The sequence below is a fragment of the Stegostoma tigrinum genome, chromosome 6 (assembly GCF_030684315.1).
Source record: "Stegostoma tigrinum isolate sSteTig4 chromosome 6, sSteTig4.hap1, whole genome shotgun sequence".
In the NCBI taxonomy this organism is placed as follows: domain Eukaryota; kingdom Metazoa; phylum Chordata; class Chondrichthyes; order Orectolobiformes; family Stegostomatidae; genus Stegostoma; species Stegostoma tigrinum.
In genome coordinates this window covers 108,055,592-108,077,102 of record NC_081359.1, presented here as the reverse complement: position 1 = coordinate 108,077,102, position 21,511 = coordinate 108,055,592, and the positions used below count along the sequence as shown (strand labels likewise).

Sequence of the window (21,511 nt, the reverse complement as noted above, 5' to 3'; positions counted from 1 at the left end):
TTGGAACAGCTACCTAAATAGCCGCATTCTCTTCCCCATTATAACTGTCCCAATGGCTAATGGCTCCAATCATTGAATTGGGCACCAGACTAGTACCATGGCTGACGGAAGCAAAGCAAGAGGTGATTCAGCAATCAAGACAGAGAAATAAGAGCCATACTAATTAGGAGCAGGGTTAGGCCATTCAGCCCCTCAATCCTGCTGTGCCATTCCATAAAAGTCATGGCTAACACCATTACGCCTCATTCCCATAAACCTTCAGCCCCTCACTTGTCAATAATCTATCTCCTTGTACCTTAAAGAGGAAGGGAGTCGCAGCGCTTGGAGAGGAAAGATTTTCCACAGCAGAAATACTTTCCTCCCTACTTGTAAGCTATGATACCTTAGTTCTAGAGAGCCTCCTGCAAGGGGGAACATCCTTTCCACATCCACCCAGTTGAGTCCCCTGAGGATCCTATGTGCTTGGACCAAGTTACCACCACCTCTTCCAAACGCCATGGAATAAAAGCTGAGCCAAGCCAAAAGTCACCCAGCCCAATTTCTCACACTTACCTTGTGCAGCCAATGCAAGTTCATCTGTTGCCCCACCGCGATGTGGCATAATGCTAAAATCTGAAAGAGAGTCCGTATTACATCAGTCAGTGGAGTCATAGAAACTTGCAGCACAGAAAGAGGCCATTCAGCCCATAGTGCCTAACCTGGCTCTTTGAATGTTATAGCACACTGCACCCTCTTGCAGCAGCGAATCATCACTCGTCGAGCACCGTCCATTTGATTCCCTGCCCTGTGGACCCCATTGTGCATCACTGCCATTTCAAACTGCCCCAGAACTCAAAGCTGGTCGAGATGTGTGCGTACCTAAGACATGGTGGGGAGGTGGGGGGGGAGATGTGGTGATCAGCCTCTTGTACAGCTTTCTGTGATGAAGGTGAAAAGTAAAGTCAGTTCGTCATCATCAGATGGAAACAATATCGTCATGGTAATGTTACTGGGCTATCAATCCAGAGGCCTAAGCCATGCTCTGGAAACGGTTTCAAAGCCCACCACGGGGCCTAGCAGAATTAAATTCACTTAATAAATCTGGAATCTCATTAATTGTGGCCATGACAACCCGTCATCAATTGTTATAAATAAACCAATTCGGCTCACCACTGTTTCTAAGGCTATAGGTTTTATGAGCAGACTGAAGCCATTCAGCCCATCAAGTCTGCTCTATTGTTTGATCGTGACCGATATGTTTCTCATCCCCATTCTCCTGCCTTCTCCCTATCACCCTTGATCCCCTAACTAACGGGGAACTTATTCATTATCCGATTTAGACAAACTCAAGCACTTTGCCTCCACAGCCCGCTGTGGTAACGAGTTCCACAGATTCTCCACCCTCTGGCTCGTCTCAGTTCTAAAGGGTCATTCCCTCACCCGGAGTCTGGGCCCTTGCGGCTGCGTCTCTCCTACTCGTGGAAGAATTTGGTCCACGTCCACTGTACCCAGGCCCCTCAGTATTCTTTAAGTTTCAAATCAGATCCCCCCTCATCCTTCCAAACTGCATACAGTACAGACCCAGAGTCCTCAACCACCCCTCATATGACAGACTCTTTATCCCCAGGATCATTCTTCCAAACCTCCTCTGGGCCCCCTCCAATGCCAGTATATTATTACTTAGATACAGGGCCTAAAAATGCTCACAATATTCCAAATGCAGTCTGACCAGAGCCTTATACCCAGTCAGATATACATCTCTACACTTGCATTCCAGCCCACTTGAAATTTCGGCTCACGTTGCCGTCCTAACTGCCAATTTAACCCGCACATTAACCTTAAGAGAATCCTGAACCCGTACTTCTGAATCCCCTTGCGCTTCAGAATTCGAAAGCATTTCCCCATTTAGAAAATAGTCTCCGCCTCCCTTCTTCCTACCAAAGTCCATAACCTCACACTTTCCCACATTATTTTCTATCTGCCCCCTTCTTTCCCCATTCTCCCAGCCTGTCCAAATCCTTCTGCAGCCTTCCCACTTCCTCTACACTACCTGTCCCTCCACCTCTCTTTGTATCATCTGCAAACTTGGTAACAATGCCCTCAGTTCCTTCAGCCAGAGCAGAAATGTCAAATGTGACTAGTTGTGGTTCCAACACTGACCCCTGTGGAACTCCACTAGTCACTGGCTGCCATCCAGAAGAAGATCCCTTTAGTGCCACTCTCTGCCAGTCAGCCAATCCTCTATCCCTGCCAGTACCTTGCACCTAACACCATGGGCTCATCTTATTTTGCAGCCTCCTGTGCGGCACTTTTTGAAAATCCTAATAGATCACGTCCATTGTCTCTCATTTATCTAACTTACTCGTTATCAGCTCAAGGAATTCCAACAGACTTGTCAAATATGACCTACTCTTGATAAAACCCTGCTGACACAGTCCTATCTTACCACATGCTTCCAAGTACCCAACAATACCATCCTTAACCATGGACTCTAAAATCATATCAACAACTAAAGTCATGCTAATCAGCCTACAATGTCCTACCTTCTACCTTCTTAAACAGGGGCATTATTTTAGCCATCTTCCAGACCCTTGGGACCCTCCCTAACTCCAGTGGTTCCTGAAAGATCCACCAATCTCAACTAACCCCTTCAGACCCCTGGGGTGTAGTCCCTCTGGTTGGTGTAATTTATCTGCCTTCAGACCTTTCAGCTTCCCGAGCACCTCCTCCGTAGTGACCCCTAACTCTCTTGCAGCTCAGGTTTGCTGTTGGTGTCTTAAAGAATCATAATATCCCTACAGTGTGGAAGCAGGCCATTTGGCCCAGTGAGTTCATACTAACCCTTCAAAAGAGTAGTCCACCCAGACCCATGGTCCCAGCCTATGCCTGTAATTCCTATGGCCAGTCTAGCCAGCCTGCACCTCTTTGGCCACTATGGTGCAGTTCAGGACGGCCAGTCCACCCAACCCTGCACAACTTTGGACTGTGGAAGGAAACTGGAACACCCAGCGGGAACCCATGTAGACACGGGGACAACATGCAAATACGACACAGACAGTCGCCCGAGGGTTGAATCGAACCTGGATCCCTGTGGCTGTGAGGCAGCAGTGCTAACCACTGAGCCACTCTTAAAGGGGAGGAAATCTGCCATCCTCACCCAGATTCCAAACCAACATCAACACCACCAACAACACAGCTGACTCCTAACCACCCTCCGAAATGTCTGTGCGAGCCACTCAGTTTAAGGGCAGTTATGGATGGAGAGCACTTGGGGGCCAGCAACAGCCATATCCTCAGAGAATGAGTCAAAAAAAAAAAAAATTGATGCCATCATTCAGGATCTATCAGCAGGGAGGTCAGGCCAAGTCAAGCCTTCCCGTGAAAGGAGGAACTAAACATTGGGAAGAGTGCGGGTGGCCCAGGAACCCAATGCTCATCAAGGTCAGTGGACCCAGTGTTCAGCCAAAGATAGACATTTCTGGCAATGTGACATCATTTGGATCGCTCGTGCTCTCTTTGGTGTCAGATTCCACCTTGCAATTACACTGCCAAATAGTAGGGCGCACTCACACTGTCACCCTTTCCCCACGGATGGTGCCTTCACATTCGGGCCCAAATGAGGGTACCACGAGGGAAGCAGCTTGGGCAACGAGTGCACAGCATCATTCTTCCCCTGTGTCAGCACATTACCGTAACCACATTTCACTGTCTTTCAACCCTTGACCATAAGAATAGCAACCGGGGTGGGCCATTTGGCCCCTCAAGCCTGTTCAGCCATCAAAATCAGATCATTGTTGATCCAACATTCTCACATCCACTTTGTTGTCCTTTCCCTGCAACACTTCAATCTCCAACTGGTCAAGAATCTATCTCATCCTTAAATATACACAAGGACTTTGCCTCCAGAGTGCAAGGAGCCCCATTCTTCCTCATCTAAGTCTTAAATTAGTGCCCCTTTATTCTGAGACTTTGCCCTTTGGTCATGGACTGACCCATGAGGGGAAACTTCTGCTTAGCATTTAGCCTGTCAAGCCTGTTTAGAGATGGTGGGGAGAGGGGGCAAAAGGTGCCATGAACAATCCACTCCCTGTTTAAGAACAAAAACAACATTGCTGGAAAATTGCTTGTCATTGACACTGCTTGTCAGTTCTGAGGAAAGGTCACCAGACCTGAAACATTAGCTGTTTCTTCCTTCATGAATGCTGCTGGACTTGCTGAGCTTTTCCAGCAATGTTGTTTTTGTTCCCGATTTACAGCATCCGCGGTTCTTTTCATTAAGCCCTTTGAAAATCCTATAGGTTTCAAAGTAACGCAGGAAGTCAAGGCATCCTGGTGTCACTGCACAGTTCTCCCTCTCTGTTCCTCCAGGCTATGCCCCCTACTTTTCTTCTCCTCCATCAAGGCAACATTGCAAATCCCACAGTTAATTTCATCCCAAATATTTCCACATCATCCGAAAAACAAAGTTCCCTGCAGTTCAGACAGAAAGATCTCCTTCCAAACTTACCAGTAAAAACGTCACATATATGAATCCAGTCGATGCTAGGACCAGCACTGGGACTGACCAATCATTCCAGTAACCCTTCTTATTGTACATGTACCTGAAAAAAACACAACAGGGCAACTTGAGGCCAGTTATCACTGAATTAACAAAACAACAGCCACCTATATTTGTACTGAGCCTTCAATGCAGTAAAATCATTCCCATGGAGCTTCACAAGAAGTTATCAGAACGGAATTTAGCAAAGAGCCTCAATTACGTAACAGTGCCTTCACACAGGAGGTGTCCATTCAGCCTGTCCCCTCGATACTGGCTCTCCGCAAGATCAACACACCAAGTGTTGGAAGAACACAAGTAAGGTAGTGGGACCGGAGGGTGGGAAATGGGGAAAAAGGGCCAGGAACAATCCACTCCCTTTGTAAAACCTCGATTATATCTGCTTCTGGGTGAGGTGTACCGCATCCTAAATCAATCACTGCTGGAATAAAACCTTTTCTTTGATGTCACCATTGTTTCTGCTGCTGATTTCTGCCCTCCGGTGTTGGATCCTCCTGCTAACTGCAACAACAACTCTACCCAATTCTGTCCAAACCCTCCTTAAAAGTGTGTTTTTTTTTCCCCAATTGAGCACCTCCATCAGACCTCCCCCTGAATATTCATTTTTGCAACAGTCCCAACCTCCTCCTGTCCATCCACACAACCAACAATCCTCAACTCCAGCACCATTCCTCTGAAATGCCATGGCCATCAGGACTCAGGATTAAATATCTTGGTCAAAAAGGTTGATTTTAAGTTGGTTCTTAGAGAAGCAACCAGGGAGGGCAGGGGGTAGGATTTGAGAAGAGAATCCCAGAGGTTAGTGATATAGTCATCAATATAGAGAGACGCACAGCACAGAAACATGCGCTTCAGTCCAACTTGTCCATGATGACCAGATAGCCTAGGTTAATCTAGTCCCATTTGCCAGCATTTGGCTCACATGCCTCTAAGCCCTTCCTTTTCATATGCCCATCAGATGCCTTTTAATGTTGTAATTGTACCAGCCTCCACCACTTCCTCTGGCAGCTCATTCCATTCACACACCACCCTCTGCGTCAAAAAGTTGGCCCTTAGGTCTCTTTTAAATCTTTCCCCTCTCACCTGAAATTTATGTCCACTGTTTCTGGGCACCCCGACCCTGGGAAAAAGACCTTGGCTTTTCACCATATCCGTGCCAATCATGATTTTATGAAAATTTATAAGGTCACCTCTCAGTCTCCAACACTCCAGGGAAAATGGCCCCAGCCTACTCAGCCTCGCACTATAACTCAAACCCTCCAACCCTGGGAACATCTTGCACATCTATTTTGAACCTTTTCAAGTCTCGACATCCTTCTTATAGCAAGGAGAGCAGAATTGATCACTGCATTCCAAAAGTGGCCTAACTAATGTCCTGTACAGCCACATGACCTTCCAACTCCTACTGCCAATGCACTGACCTATAAAGGCAAGCGTATCAAATGCCTTCTTCACTACTCTGTCCTCCCGCGACTCCACTTTCAAGGAGCTATGAACACAAGTCCCGACCTAATTTGCCTTTCCAAAATGCAGCATCTCACATTTATCTAACGTCAGCTCCATCTGCCACTCCTCGGCCCATTGGCCTGTTTAAGGCCCCTCTGTACTCAGAGGTAACTTTCTTCACTACACCTCCAATGTTGGTGTCATCTTGCAAACTTACTAACCATGCCTCCTATAACCACGTCCAAATCATTTATATACATGACAAGAAGCAATCGGTTATGACTGAGGCTGGAGTAGCGCATTGTCACACCACTCACTCCTCCATAATTTATTACACAGAATAAACAATTTTTTTTCCACCATTTCACAATAAACACCATTGTTGGTTTCTAATCAAAGCAAAACATATTCAGCGACAATTTCATTGCATTTCAGAGCAGATTCCATGGGCTGAATGGCCTACTTCTGCTCCTATATGTTAACATGCATAGAACTATAAATCCCTCTAAATATCACCAAAAGACTCAGAGTTCAGGGGGAAAAAAGGAAGGGAGAATACAGAGATAATGTGAACTGCAGATGCTGGAGAATCCAAGATAACAAAGCGTGGAGCTGGATCAACACAGCAGGCCAAGCAGCATCTCAGGAGCACAAAAGCTGACGTTTCGGGCCCAGACCCCTCATCAGAGAGGTTATGGTTGGGTCTAGGGAAAAACACAGCTCTCTTTTCAAAGAAAGAATTACTCGTTGGTCAATTGAGATGTTCAGTTTATTGATAGGATATGGACGTTGTTGTCTAGGCCAGCATTTATTGTCGGCTCCTAATTGCCCAGAGGGCAATTAAGAGTCAACCACATTGCTGTGGGTCTGAAGTAATATGTAGACCAGACTGACTAAGGACAACAGATTTGCTTTCCTACAGGATATTAGTGAACCAATGGACTTCGGCTACAAACAACAGTTCTGGTCACCCTATTATAGGAAAGATGTGGAGGCTTTGGAGAGGGTGCAAAGGAGGTTTACCAGGATGATGCCTGGACTGGAGGGCTTGTCTCATGAGGAGAGGTTGACCGAGCTCGGACTTTTCTCTCTGGAGCGAGGGAGGAAGAGAGGTGACCTGATCGAGGTGTACAAGGTAATGAGAAGCATGGATAGAGTCGATAGCCAGAGACTTTTGCCCAGGGCAGAATTGACTGCCACGAGGGGTCATAGTTTTAAAGGTGTTAGGAGGAAGTTATAGAGGAGACGTCAGAGAGAGGTTCTTCACCCAGAGAGCTGAGAGTGCATGGAATAGTTTGCCAGTGGTAGTCGTGGAAGCAGAGTCATTAGTGACATTTAAGCGACTGCTGGACATGCACATGGATGGCAGTGAATTGAGGGGAATGTAGGTTAGGTCATTTTATTTTTGGATTAGGATTATTCCACGGCACAACATCGTGGGCCGCAGGGCCTGTACTGTGCTGTACTTTTCTATGTTCTATGTTCTATGTTCTAACAGTGTTATGATAATCATTAGACTATTAATTACAGATTTTTCTATGGACTTCAAAATTCCACCATCTGCCATGGCAGGATTTGAAGACACGTCCCCGGAACATTAGCTGGCCATCTGGATTAATAGCGTAGCAACAACGCCACAGGGCCTTAGATTAGTCAAGATGACAGAAGGATAGAACATAAAGTGTTCCAAAATCTCTTATTCTGATGTTCAGTCGTGTGTAGCCAGGTCACTGACCATGCACAGTCTTCTCTGGAGTCTTAGCAGACTCAGATTTCTCGGGAAGTACAATATTTAGCTGTTCTTTCAACTCTTTTGGAAGAGCAAATGGGTTTCTCCCTGAACTGAATAACAGCAATCTTCCAGGAAAGGGAGGTGAACTGGGCAGATCTCACTTGCAGGTTTCTAGTTCCCCAACTGAAGGCCAGATTTTAAAAAAAAAAATCAAGAACACCTCCAAAATAGTCCTGGTTCAAAACCAGCCCCCGCAGGGTCAGCAGCAGAGCAAGGTATTATCAACATGCGATTTCTAGAAAGCCTTTATTAGGGGAAAAAAATGTACGATATTCACTGTGACATTTCAATGACCTCTTTTAAAGCAATCATGCCAAGTTTCCAAAACATATCCAACTTCTCCACAATCTTTCACAACTTAAATCCAGCAGAAAACAAATTAGTTATGAATCAGCTTCGTAACACACAGGGACTCAACAGCCACAGTGACAGAGACATTAGAGCTTAGGAGGAGGAAGCCATTCATCCATCAAGTCCACGTGGTTATCCATGCAGCAACCTGTTGCCCTTTGATAGCTGCCGAGCTCTGAAAGTTTATTTCCCTCAAACATGCATTCCTCTTTGAGCCTTCTCTGGCAGTGAGTGATTCTATCAACTGATTTCTGGGCAAGAGACACTGTCGAGCGGCCAAAAATCAAGCAGGCCGGGCCTGTATCCATTGGAGTTTACAAGAATGAGAGGTGATCTCAGACTCTGAGGGGCCTGACTAGGTCAGACACAGAGCGCTCACTGCCCTGAGAGAACTCCAGAACCAGGAGGCAGAGTTTCAGAATAAGGAACCTCCCATTTCATCTGGGGGCAAGGAGGAATTTCTTCTCTCAAAGTTATCAGCGTTTGGTATTCTCCAGCCAAAGGGCAGTGCAAGCCGAGTCAAAAACCCTCAGAGGGAGGCTGATTTGTCATCGAATTTGGTGGGAGGATGAGGAACAGGGGTGCTGTGGGCGTGCAGGGAAGTGGAGTTGAAGCCATGATCAGATCAGCCAAGATCATAACGAATAGCAGAACAGCCTCGAGGGGCCGAATAGCCTTTACAGATGTACAGTCATACAGCCCAGACCCTTCGGTCCAACCAGTCCATCCGAACATAATCACAAACAGAACTAGTCCCACTTGCCTGCTCCTGGTCCATTTCCCTCCAAACCTTTCCCATTGATATATCCACCTAAAACGTCCCAATTGAGATATCCATCCAAGTATCTTTTAAACCATGCATTTGTACCCACATCCATCCATTCGTGGGATGAAGACATCTCTGGCTAGGCCAGCATTTATTGCCCATCCCTAATTGCCCAGACGGCAGTTCAGAGTCAACCACATTGCTGTGGGTCTGGAGTCACATGTAGGCCAGACCAGGTAAGGATGACAGTTTCCTTCTCTAAAGGACAGTAGCAGATGGGTTTTTCCTGACAATCAGCAAGGGATTCATGGCTGTCATTTGACTCCTAATTCCAGATTTTTTTTTCAAACAAGTGAATTGGTAAAAATTTAAATTTAAATTGCCATCGTGAGATTTGAACCCAGGTCCCTCGAACACTGCCTGAGTCTCTGCATGAACTAGGCCATCACCTCGCGGTCCTTATGTTTTTGAGTTTCGGGATCTCGGCTTTCCACATCCCCCACCTCATATGCAGCAGTTTGTGGGTCGTTACCATTTTGCTGCGTAAAAAAACAAAATATTCTTCCTCCTGTTCCAAACGAGGCATACAGAATCATAGAATCCCGAGTGTGTAGAAACGGGCCATTCATCCCAACAAGTCCGCACTGACCATCCGAATAGCATCCCACCCAGACCCATTCCTGTACCATATCCCTGTAACCCTGCATTTCCTATGGCTAATGCACCTCACCCACATATCCCTGAATACTGGGCAATTTTAGCATAGTCAATCCACCCAACCTGCACATCTTTGGACTTTGGGGAAAATCGGTCTCCCCTTGTCTGGGTATGATCAGTGTTGTTTTGTTCACTTTATCTGAAGCTGTCAAAATCTGCCACAGAATGCATCAAATTTCTCTTTGATCCCCTTTGCATCACTACCTGCATTGGTTCAACAGGTAGCTCACCACCACATTTGTGAGGCCAATCTATGCTGGCCCAGCCAGAGATACCCACATCCCACAAGGGAATGATTTAAAAAAAAGGAGACAGTAGGAACTGCAGATGCTGGAGAATCTGAGATAACAAGGTGTAGAGCTGGATGAACACAGCAGGCCAAGCAGCGTCAGAGGATCAGGAAAGCTGACGTTTCGGGCCTCGATCCTTCTTCAGAAATTCCTGGAGATTCACTAGAATGGGTCCAGGGCGGTTTTTAACTTTAAATTCACTTCACTCGACAGATTTCTGAAGGATCTAGGCCGGAAACTTCAGCCTTCCTGCTCCTCTGATGCTGCTTGGCCTGCTGTGTTCATCCAGCTCTCCACCTTGTTATCGCTGATAAAAAAAATCCCAGCTTTTCCAACTGAACATTGGCACCAAGTCCGAAATCAATTCCCTCCACCACCGATGCTCAGTAGCAGCAGTGTGTACGATCTACAAGGTGCCCTGCAGAAATTCACCAAAGATCCTCAGACAGCATCTTCTAAACCCATGGCCACTTCAGTCTCGAAGGACAAGGGCAACAGATACATGGTAACACCACCCCCCTGTAAATTCCCCTTCAAGCCACTTATCATCATGACTGGGAAATATAATCACCATTCCTTCACTGCCACTGGATCAAAACCCTGGAATTCCTTCGTTAGCATACTGTGCCACAGCACATGGTCTGCAGTGGGTCAAGGCATCTGCTCACCACCACCTTCACCAGGGGCAACTGGGGACAGGCAACAAAATGTCCAAATCCCACAAGTGAATTTAAAGTAAAAACCACCCTGGAACCATTCTGGCAAATCTCCAGGAAGCTCACATCCTCCTTGAAATGCGGCAACCAGAGCTTTATGCAGGCTCGATGCGTCAATGTAGGAAGCACAGCAAATGACAACTTGTATTTGCATAGTACATTACAAAGAGGACAAATCAATGAGGTATTGGACACAGAGCCAGATGGAATTGAATCAAGGATCTGAGAGCAGGGGAAGCAGCTGTTTAGGAATAGGGGCATGTCCAGGTATTTGACAATGATCTGATGTGCTACGTATAGATCTTATCAAGGAGCAAAAAAGGCAGCAGTGGTTCGGTACGTGGGACCTTCCTTATCCATTCATCTTCAGTGCCACACGGGAGGATTGGTTTATTCATCCAGCCACTGCATTAGGGCATGATTGTAAATTCCTTGGAATCAAACGGATGTACTGGAAGGAAGGGAGAAATAGTGTGGAGCCGGAATGCCAGCTATTCCCTTTCCATAAACACAAAGCACCGGGAGCTGCAGGGTCAGAGAGGGGCTATGCAATGACACCTGTTATATTCACCATTCAGCAGTGGCTCAGCACTTCAGAGTCAGAGTAGAGATGATGCCAGGCTCACTCCAGGGAACTGAGCCCCAAGCCCAGGCTAACATTCCCAATGTGGGCGGGCTGCACTGTCACAGGGAGACATGTTTCAGAAGGGGCTTGGACACCAGGATCCCTCTACCTTCTCTGTTGAATAATTCTCTCTCAATGTCACACAGAACACAAGACAATCTGATCGTTTGCAGGTTGTGGGAGCTTGCTATGCACAAATTCATCGTGGCCCTACCCATGTTGTTAAACGAGTGGTCCTAGTTCCATGGCTGGGAGTTCATTCTGAGGACCCAAAGGGAGCTATAGAAACGTAAATTCTCTCTCTGATTTGCTAACGGCTTCTGTATCATTTTGGCACAGTGAGTAAGAACAAAACCTTTACAGAGAATAACAGCGAGTGTGGGACGATCTGTGTAATTATAGACCCTGACAGCCTGTGGCAGTGTTGGAAAGACACAATTGCTGTATCAACTCTATTACAAACCCCATTATTAGCAAAGACACCACCCCTCTCAGTGGGACATTGTTAAAGGTCACTTGTACCACGACCTCTTTAACTCATCCTTCACCACAAGGAGCCCAGGAATCCCAGGATCTCTTCCAGCGTTTCCAGTTATATTGGCCCATTACTTCAATTGAAGAGTTGTCGTGTGGCTTGTCGGGGGTGGCGGGGGCATCTAAGGAGGTAAAATGGTTTCCCTGGGGCTGTCCTGGTTAATAATTCCCTCTCTGACATAACAAAACCACTTCACCAGACAGTAATGCACTGCAGTTGAGGGGAAGGGTCATTAGACCTGAAACATGAACTCTGATTTCTCATCACAAACGGTGTCAGACCTGCTGAGTTTTTCCCAGCAAGTTCTATTTTTGTTTCTGCTTTACAGCATCTGCAGTTCTTTTGATTTTTAATGCTTTGTTGTCGATGGCTCGAGTCTAGTGGGCACATGTTGACCACCTCATTTTTCAAAAAAAAAAAGTTTGTTCATAGGACTTCAGCATCGCTGTCCATGCCAGCATTTATTGTCCGCTCCTTACTACCTTGGAGAAAAAGTGGTGATGAGCTGCCTTCTTGAACTGCTGCGGTGTTGTACAATCAAATTCACACAGCGTTGTTGGGAGAGAGCTTTTAGTTTTATTCATTTCTGGGGCATGAGCGTCACTGGCTGAGCTGGTATTTATCGCCCGTCCCGAGCTCCCCTTGAGAAGGGCGTAGTAAGCTGTCTTCTTGACCCACAATGCCATTAGGGTGAAAGTTTCAGCACTCTGGCTCAGCAACATGGAAGATTGTAATATATTTCCGAGTCAAGTTGGTGAGTGACTTGGAAGGGAATTTGCGGGGGGTCGTGTTCCCATGTATCTGCTGCCCTTGACCTTCGAGATGGAAGAGGTCGTAGGTTTGGAAAGTGCATCTGAGGATCTTTGGTGAATTGCTGCAGTGCATCTTGTAGATAGTACACACTGCTGCTGCTGAGCATCGGTGGAGGAGGGAGTGGGATGTTTGTGGATGTGGTGCCAATTGAACAGGGTCTGCTTTGTCCTGGATGGTGTCAAGCTTCTTGAGGTTGTTGGGGCTGCACCCATCCAGGCAAGTGGGGAGTATTCCATCACACTCCTGCCTTGTGCCTTGTAGATGGTGGGACAGGCTTTGGGGGAGTCAGGAGATAGTTACTCGCTACAGGATTCCCAGCCTCTGACATGCTGTTGTGCCTGCTGTGTTTATGTGGTGAGCCCAGTTGAGTTTCTGGTCAATGATGAGCCCCAGGATGCTGATAATGGAGGATTCAGTGATGGTAACACCATTGAATGTGAAGCGAAGATGGCTAGATGCTGAAGATGGTCATTGCCTGGCATTTGAATGGTACGAACATTACTAACCACTTTGCAGTCAAAGCTCCAGGACGTCTAAAAGTTTACACAGTGCATTATGACCACTGTCACATTAAACATCATGAAACCACCTCATTCCACTTACCAGTTGAACTCATTATAATCGTTGTGTACTTCCCACCAGAAGTAGAACCAGACCAGAGTCATGAAGAAGGTGGTGCAGAGGATAAGGAACCATAGCCGCTCCCACTACAGAGAGAGAAACAAGAACATGTCAGGATGCCGAGTATGACAGAACTGTGTTCAAAGCACAAGGCAGGCCCCTCAACACAAATTAACCTCGGGTCACTCTCCTGACACCAGACAGCCTCTGGTCCAAACCTACTCCATTACAAAAGTAGCTCAGACCCACGTGGGTTTTCTCACCAATTCAGAAACACAAGCAGAGTTTGAACACTCTGCATGAGCCTCTCAGCACAGGACACAATCCAGTTTCTCCCCGGTCTTCTCAGCTCCCTGTATAAGATATAAATTTTACACAAGCTTGGACCAAAATGGGACAGAGTTCTGTGGGTCCTTCCCTTATGTTTTTTTTAAAAAAGTGATCATCTAATGATCATGGGGCAGCACGTTGGCTCTGTGGTTAGCATTGGTGCCTCTCAGTATCAGGGACCCAGGTTCAATTACACCCTCAGGTGACCGATTGTGTAGAGTTTGCACATTCTCCCCGTGCCTGCATCAGTTTCCTCTGGGTGCTTGGGTTTCCTCCCACAGTCCCCAAAGATGTGCAGGTTAGCTGGTTGGACACGATGGAACCATTTAGCAGTGCCGTTACAGGGATAGGGTAAAGGGGTCTTTCTGGTGGGATGCTCTTCAGTGGGCCAGTGTAGGCTTGATGGGCCAAATAACCTGCTTCCACACTGAAGGAATTTTACGATTCTAATAGAAGTTCGAGGGAACTATTCCTCATTACATTCCTCCTTAGAATATCTTTGCAAAACGTTTGCTTCATTTTTACAGCACAAATACAAGACAAAATTGGATCTCACCCATGTTTAAGTTCCAGACAGCCATCTCCTACCCTTCTTTATCACACCCATCAACATATCCATCCTCTTTCCCCCACCCTTACACACATGGACTAGTGGGTTTTGAGAAGATTTGTAGCTCAGGTTGAGTTTCTGGATGTGAGTTTGCTCGCTGAGCTGCAAGGTTAGTTTTCAGACGTTTCATCACCATTCCAGGTAACATCATCAGTGAGCATCCGACGAAGCGCTGGTGTTGTGTCCCGCTTTCTATTTATCTGTTTAGGTTTCCTTGTGTTGGTGATGTCATTTCCTGTTCTTTTTCTCAGAGGGTGGTAGATGAGCTCCAAATCAATGTGTTTGTTGATGGAGTTCCGGTTGGAATGCCATGCTTCTAGGAATTCTCGTGCGTGTCTCTGTTCGGCTTGTCCTAGGATGGATGTGTTGTCCCAATCAAAGTGGTGTCCTTCCTCATCTGTATGTAAGGATACTCGTGATAGTGGGTAATGTCTTTTTGTGGCTAGTTGATGTTCGTGAACATCACTGATGATGTTACCTAGAATGGTGACAAAACGCCTGAAAACTAACCTTCCAGCTCAGCGAGCAAACTCACATCCAGACACACGGACTGCGACAGGTCAAGAAGGCAGCTCCCCACTACCTTCTCAGGAGCAACTAGGGATGGGCAATTAATACTGGCCCAATCAGCAACACCCACATCCCACAAGCCAATCAAAAAAATACTTGCCCAGCTTAGAGAAATGATGGTGTGGTGGCAATGTCACAGAGGGGAACTGGTAATCAAAAGGACCTGGCTAATGCTTGGAACACATGGGCTCAAATCCCAGTTGGAGGAATTTAAAATTCAGTTGATTAAAATCAAGAAAATAAAGTCAAAAGTTAGCGTCAGTGCTGGTAACCATCATTACAAAAACAAAAACAAACATCCTCTGGAGAAAGAATTCTTCACGTCCTCACTTGGACTCACCTACACGTGACTCCAGACCCACAGCAATGTGGGTCACTCTGAAATGGCCCAGCACATCACTCAATTCAGGCGCAAACGGAGATGCGCAGCAAACACTGACCTTGCCAGAGATACGCATACCCTACAGGAAGGAAGAGTAAAGCCTCCCTTACGACTCGACCTGACTCACCTCAGTCCCTCTGTGTAAGGGAGAACTCATGTAGCTCGACCCAAGAATTGGTTTTAAAAATAGATCCTCTTACATCTGCACTGTGCTGGGGATTTGGAGTCCGCTTCATCATGCGAATGATTCCCTTACACAGCCACAGCCTAAAATAGACAATGGGTTCGAGTGAAGGGAGACAGAGGAAGGACAAACAAGGGAGCCTTCGGCTGACCCATGTCCATGGGGCAGGTAAACCAGGGACTTTGCAAAACTCCGCAAATGACCCCTGCGAGTAGTGGGGCTCAAGTATCAGCGTACCCTCTCATGACAGAAACAAATTATGCTTTTATTTCCTGTAAAGCACTTTGGGAAAGGACAGACTTGTTTCAATTGCTTCGATTTCAGCCGTTGGCTTTGGAATCCAACCAGCCTGTGCTGACTATGTGACTGTTCACAAGGGGCTGTATTCTATTGCATGGTCGTTGAGTATTTAAACAGGAGAGGTACTGTGTGGCCATACAAGAAAGGATAAGGGAAATGGAAGTGACTGAACAGTTTCCATAAAGTTCAATAGGCTGGTGCACCGGGCTGAATGGTCTCTATGCACCACAGAAGGATACAGCACAAGCAGAATATTCATTTGGGCTGAATTATATAATCAAACAAATGAGCACCATTGCACAATAGCTCACATTATTCACGAGTTTACGAATCAGGAACCAAGCTGGATAAATCTCTCCTGTGTTGCTGGTAGAGTTGCCAACTATGGCAGGACACTCTCCTGGAGAGTTTATCATGTGACCTCTCACCTAATCATACACTGCGTTCTTCCATATCATCTCCAAAGTGAAAAAATAAGAGCCCGGTGGTAATGGTGGTGGACAGGGTGCAGGGGTTACAAGTCCAAGGAAATCAGGGGAGGCGGATGCTATGGTAACCCCTAGCAACTGAGTTCCATTTGCTTTGCACCGCCCTTGAGCCTAGCATTGGGCATAAGCAGACTGAAAGAGCCAGCATCTAAATGTCAGCAGCTGAGAGGTGCCTTGTTGCTGGGGAAGTGCTAATGTATTCCTTGTCAGCGCTGCCAGATGATGACTTCAGCCTCCTACACAACAGCTGATGGAACACGATGTTTGGGAAGTCTGCACTGGTGTCAAGACACTGGAGGCGGAAGCTTGCTCGCCGCCCATGGCAGGGCACATAAAGGCAACAGGAAGAGGCTAGGCATCTGCACAGCAAGCATTGAGCTCCTTTGGCAATGACTCAACAAGCATCAGTTCCTGCAGCTCGAGTGGAGAAGTACTTTCCAACAGTTAGCGCAGTTGGCTGGCTTGTCATGCATGATGTTGCCAATGTCAAGTGTTCAATTCCCACATCGATTGACATTACCATGAAGAACTCTCCTTCTCAGAGTCATTAAACATGGAAACAGACCCTTCAGTCCAATTAGTCCATGCTGAAAATGTTCCCAAACTAAAACCAGTCCCAGCTGCCTGCGTTTGGCCCATATCTCTCCAAACCCTTCCTACTCCTTTGTGCTATTTATTCTCACGAAACATCTTTTCTGAGTGTTGATCTGGTTCAATTTTAAAAGGTTTGGTTTTCATTTCAGTACCGTTGCACTTTTTTATCCCAGAGGTACAGATAGGAAGGCTTGTAGTTGCTTGATCATCGTCTTCATGTTTTGACACTCTTCCCTTGAAGAACAGTGTGCGGACTCAGTCACACAGCATCTAAATTGACTCTTCGGTCTAGCTAGTCCACGCCAACTAATGTTACCAAACCAAACTAGACCCACTTGCCTGTGGGTTTGGGCCATGTCCCACTAAGCTTTTCCTATTCATGTACTTACCCAAGTATCATTTAAATGTTGTAACTGTACCTGAATCTACCACTTCCTCTGGAAGTTTATTCCACAAACTGCTCGATATAAAAAAAGTTGCCCGTCATGATTTTATAAACCTCTATAAGGTCACCCCACAACCTCCAACGCACCTGCAGAAAAAGTCCCAGCCTATTTTTATTCCTCAGACCATCCATTCCTGGCAACATCCTGGTAAATGTTCTTTGAAACCTCTCCAATTTAATAATATCCTTTCTGTAACAGTGACCAGAACTGCACACAGTACTCCAGAAGAGGCCTCAGAAACATCTGACGCAAACTCAACATGTCCCAATTCCACACCCTAAAAAGGTCTGATCAATGAGGGCTAGCATGTTAACTGCCTATCCATCTTGCCAATCATCCAGTAAATGTTTAAAACCGGTTAAATGGATTAGAGCAAACCACTTGACAAGAGAGAGCAAGGGGTTAAAGGCAAACTGCTGGTGATCAAGCTCTGCCACATCAAACAAAGTTACCGAGGTGCAGAAACTACACCCCCCTCTGTCCCAAACCACCACCCCTGCTCCTTAAAAGGTTAAGTTCACCCTTCATTGCCACTAAAAGTTAATTACAGTAATCAGTGCGTCTGCAGAAACTGACAACAGGATGTCTGAAATTGAAGCTCCTCTTATCTGGGGCCAGAATTGCTTCAGTGGTAAAGAAAATAGCATCTCCCAACAGATGGGGTTAGACTGTCTAATTGCAGGCCTGTGTCAGCCCAGCTCACAAACACTGGTTACAGTGACACAGCTTATCGACAAAGACGGCAAACAAAGGAGAGCGCCAAGAGCAATGAGACGCTGCCACAAAGTTGTCATTTCCCACCTCCACATTATAGCTCCTCCTGGACAACACCCAAGATTCAGACACTATTGCCTTCTCAGTCTCAAAGGCATGGAGAGTCAGGTTCTCAAGCTCCCAACAGAAAAAGGTCAGAGATAGCTCAGGGTACCTCTCCTACCTCTTCAAACCAGTGGGTTGTGGGCTTAAGTCCCACTCTGAGGTCTGAACATTGTGTCTTATGCTCACTCTGCAGTACAGCACTGCACTGAGATACCATAGGATATAGGAGCAGGTGTAGACCATTTGGCCCATCAAGTGTGTGTCACCATTTAATCAGATTGTAGCTGATCTGATAGTCCTCAACTCCACTCTCCTAACTCGATTCCTTCACTAATTAAAAAATTTGTCTCTCTCAGCCTTGAGCATATTAATGGCCCAGCCTCGACAACAGTCTTGTGATAAAGAATTCCACAGATTCACTCCCCTTCGAGAGAAGGAATTCTTCCTCATCTCTGTCATAATTGTGCGATTGCTTGTTCTAAGATGATGCCCTCTGGCCCTAGACTCTCCCACAAAGGGAAGCAATCTTTCCACATCTAGCCTGTCAAGTCCTCTGAGAATCTTGCATGGCTCAATATGGTCACCTCTCATTCTTCTGATCCCCAACAAAGTACCGATCCAGTCTACTCAACCTCTTGTAACAAAGTCAATTCATACTCGGTGTCAGGTCAATGAACGCTCTCTAGGCTACCACTAATGCCAGTAGATCTTTCCTAAGATAAGGACCCCAAAACTGTTCACAGTATTCCAGCTGTAGTCTGACTAAGGCCTTATACAGATTTCCTAAAAAGCTCCCCATTTTGAAACTCCATTACTTTTGAAATAAAGGCCAACATCCCATCTACCTTCTCCATTCCCTGTTTAACTTGGATGAATGAGGACTCCAAAATCCCTCTGTTCTCTGCTTTTCACAGGCTCTGAGGTAATTTTCAGTTCCTCCATTCCTCCCGATTAGGCCAAATTAAGTTGCATCTGCTGAGTTTCTGCTCATTCACTTAGCCTCTAGACCTACCTTTCCACCTATTTGTATATCATCTGCAAACTTGACTATGGTACATTAAATTTCCCTCGCCTAAATCATTTATACGTGTCGTGTATGATTGTGGCCCTCGCACAGATCCCTGCGGCATTCCACTAGTTACCGATTACCATTCTGAAAGCGTTCCCCAGTCCAGATTGGCAGCCTTCTATTGGTTAGTCCATCTTCTATCTGACTACCACCAACACTTTGGGTTCTTTTCTTATTAAGTTGCCTAATACACGCTACCTCACCAAATACCTTCTGTAAACCCAAACATATTCTATCTACTGACGTCCCTGACGTATCCTTCATTCCCTTCTGAGGCTCCTTCTTGCTCACTGGGATACACAGTCTTCACTGTGGGTTGAGAACCATTTTCTTAATTGCCTGCCTTTGTTCAGCAACAATGGTTTGTGCTAAACTCCGCTTCCAGTCCAAAGTCTTTCAGCGAAAATCCCTTTCCTCCCTTATCTAATACTTGACTGTTGGTACCAACATGGATGAAGAAAATGGAAGGAAAAGTCACTCTCCAACCCCGAGACATCCTCAGTCCTGGCACTGGTGGGCAATTCAGCTACTGGAATTCCCACTCTCAGCTGTGGAGAGCAGCATCCATTCCTCTCATTATACTGTCCACTACCATTCCTACCTTGCTATGTCCTCCCACCATGGCACCACGGCCCCATTGTTAGTTCACTCACCCTCCCCCACTCTCAACTAGTGTGTCTCTCGTGCTGAAGTCCATTCCACCTTCCCAGGTAGGCATGTCGCTGCAGCCACTGCTTTCAAGAAGGGGAGCTGACTGGAATGTTCCAGAAATTTGAGAGATAAGAAAGAAAGCGTTGCCATGCTTGTTGGCTACAGCTCACACTCAGCATCCATCCCTAGGCGTGTCCCCTCTGTGTCAAACTGTGCCAAGGTGAGCAGGTATACAGTGTTCACCGAGCTGGGTGTGGGTGCTGTGGTGGGACACTGGGCGTCACCAATCTATCAGCTCCCACTGTTGTACATCATCTGGGTTATCATCTGGAGGTTCATAGCTTTGCAAAGCTCCACTCTGCATCAAGAATCGCACTCGCAGCTTATCTAAAGCAACAAACAGAAGTTGCATTTGTGTAGCCCTTTTAGCCATAGAATTACAGAAGTTAGGAGAAAGAATAGGCCATTCAACCCCACAACCATGCTCTGCCATTCATTACCATCATGACTGATCAGAGAGCTCAATACCCTCATCCTGCCCTTCCCCCACCAACCCCCATCTATCCTTTGGTCCCTTTAACCAATAGAGCTGTAATCTACCTCCTCCTCGACAACACAACAGTTTGACCTTAAGGGCTTTCTGTGGTAGTGAGTTCCACAAGCTCACCACCCTCTTGAAGAAATTTCTTCCCCTCTTAGCCCCAAAAGGTTTACCCCTTAATCTTGAACTGCAACCCTGGGTTCTGAACTCCCCCATTATCGGGGCATCACTCCTGCAACCACTCCTCATCCCTCCCAAGACATTTCAGTAGTGACCCAGGGTCAAAGTGTAAGGCCTTATAGCAGGTGACCACGTGTTGGGTCAAGGAGGAGCATGGATAGAGAGAGAGCGAGAGCGCGAGAGGAACCTGAACAGGAAGATGTGGGTTGAAAAGGCAAAGCATTGTCAAATGCCAGTCTGTCAATGAACACAGGACGTCATGGGTCAAATAGAATTGGGCAATTTTATATCATGTCAGTCAAGTATTAGATGAGCTCATGGACAGACAGGGCCTTGGATGACATTGAAATAGTCAGACACATCAGATTATTGAATGTAGCGTGGCACTGAGCCACGTCAGCAAAGATTACCAAGTTTGCCTGAAAATATTTTCCAACATTACCTGAAAACTTGGTCAAAGAGAAAGGTTTTCAACAATCCTCAAAAGGCGACAGAGATTTAGCGAGGGAATTCTTCAACAACAACACATTGTTTAAGTAGCACCCTGTAATGTCTCTAACTGTCTCCCAGGATGAATTACTGGTTAGCATTTCTGTCAACGTTGCTGCTCCTCCCTCTGACAGAGAGAAGTTGATGCTAAAAATGGAACGTCATGTCATTTAAGGCAGTGTCAACGTAAAACACAGCCAGGCACAATGTTAACTCTTGCTCTGCCCAGTAAGAAAACTCAACATCAGTGTCAGAACAATATTCCAGAATTGGGCATCCTTTCCAGTTCTCACCCATCCTATTGTGGCTTCTCCATGTGACTATGTCAACCAACAGTTCACAATGGAAAAGAAAAATTCCAATTCTACAGTAACCTCGGAACAACCCAAAGCTCCTTATCGCCAGAAGGGTAGGTCTTTGCTTTGAAATGTAGCACTTCTGTGTAAGAAAAGCAGTAGCAAGGGCACAAGTGACCAAGTCATCTGGGGAGGGATAATTATCAGGTGGAACACTGGGAAGAAGGTCCTCCCCTTTTCCAAAATACATCCAGCGCATAATTGATGGGGAAAAAGAGTTCTCATTAAAGAGAGAGTACCACCTCGCAACTGCCTGCTAAGAAGTGCAGGGGGATACATTTTGGGCAGGGGAG

General features: G+C 46.3%; 1 protein-coding gene across 6 annotated transcripts in view; it reads right to left on the bottom strand.

Moving 5' to 3' along the window:
• The window catches only part of gdpd5b (glycerophosphodiester phosphodiesterase domain containing 5b), a 203,535-nt gene that overhangs the window by 65,906 nt on the left and 116,118 nt on the right, over window positions 1–21,511 (bottom strand). For 5 of the 6 annotated variants that reach the window (XM_048533552.2, XM_048533551.2, XM_048533554.2 and 2 more), the window contains 3 exons: window positions 13,192–13,295; window positions 4,487–4,580; window positions 553–612 (listed from right to left, as the gene is read on the bottom strand). In XM_048533552.2, coding sequence (XP_048389509.1) covers window positions 553–612; window positions 4,487–4,580; window positions 13,192–13,295 — 258 coding nt within the window. Of the gene's footprint in view, window positions 1–552; window positions 613–4,486; window positions 4,581–13,191; window positions 13,296–20,815; window positions 20,928–21,511 lie in introns of those variants that run through there. The other variant, XM_048533556.2, reaches the window with a different exon arrangement.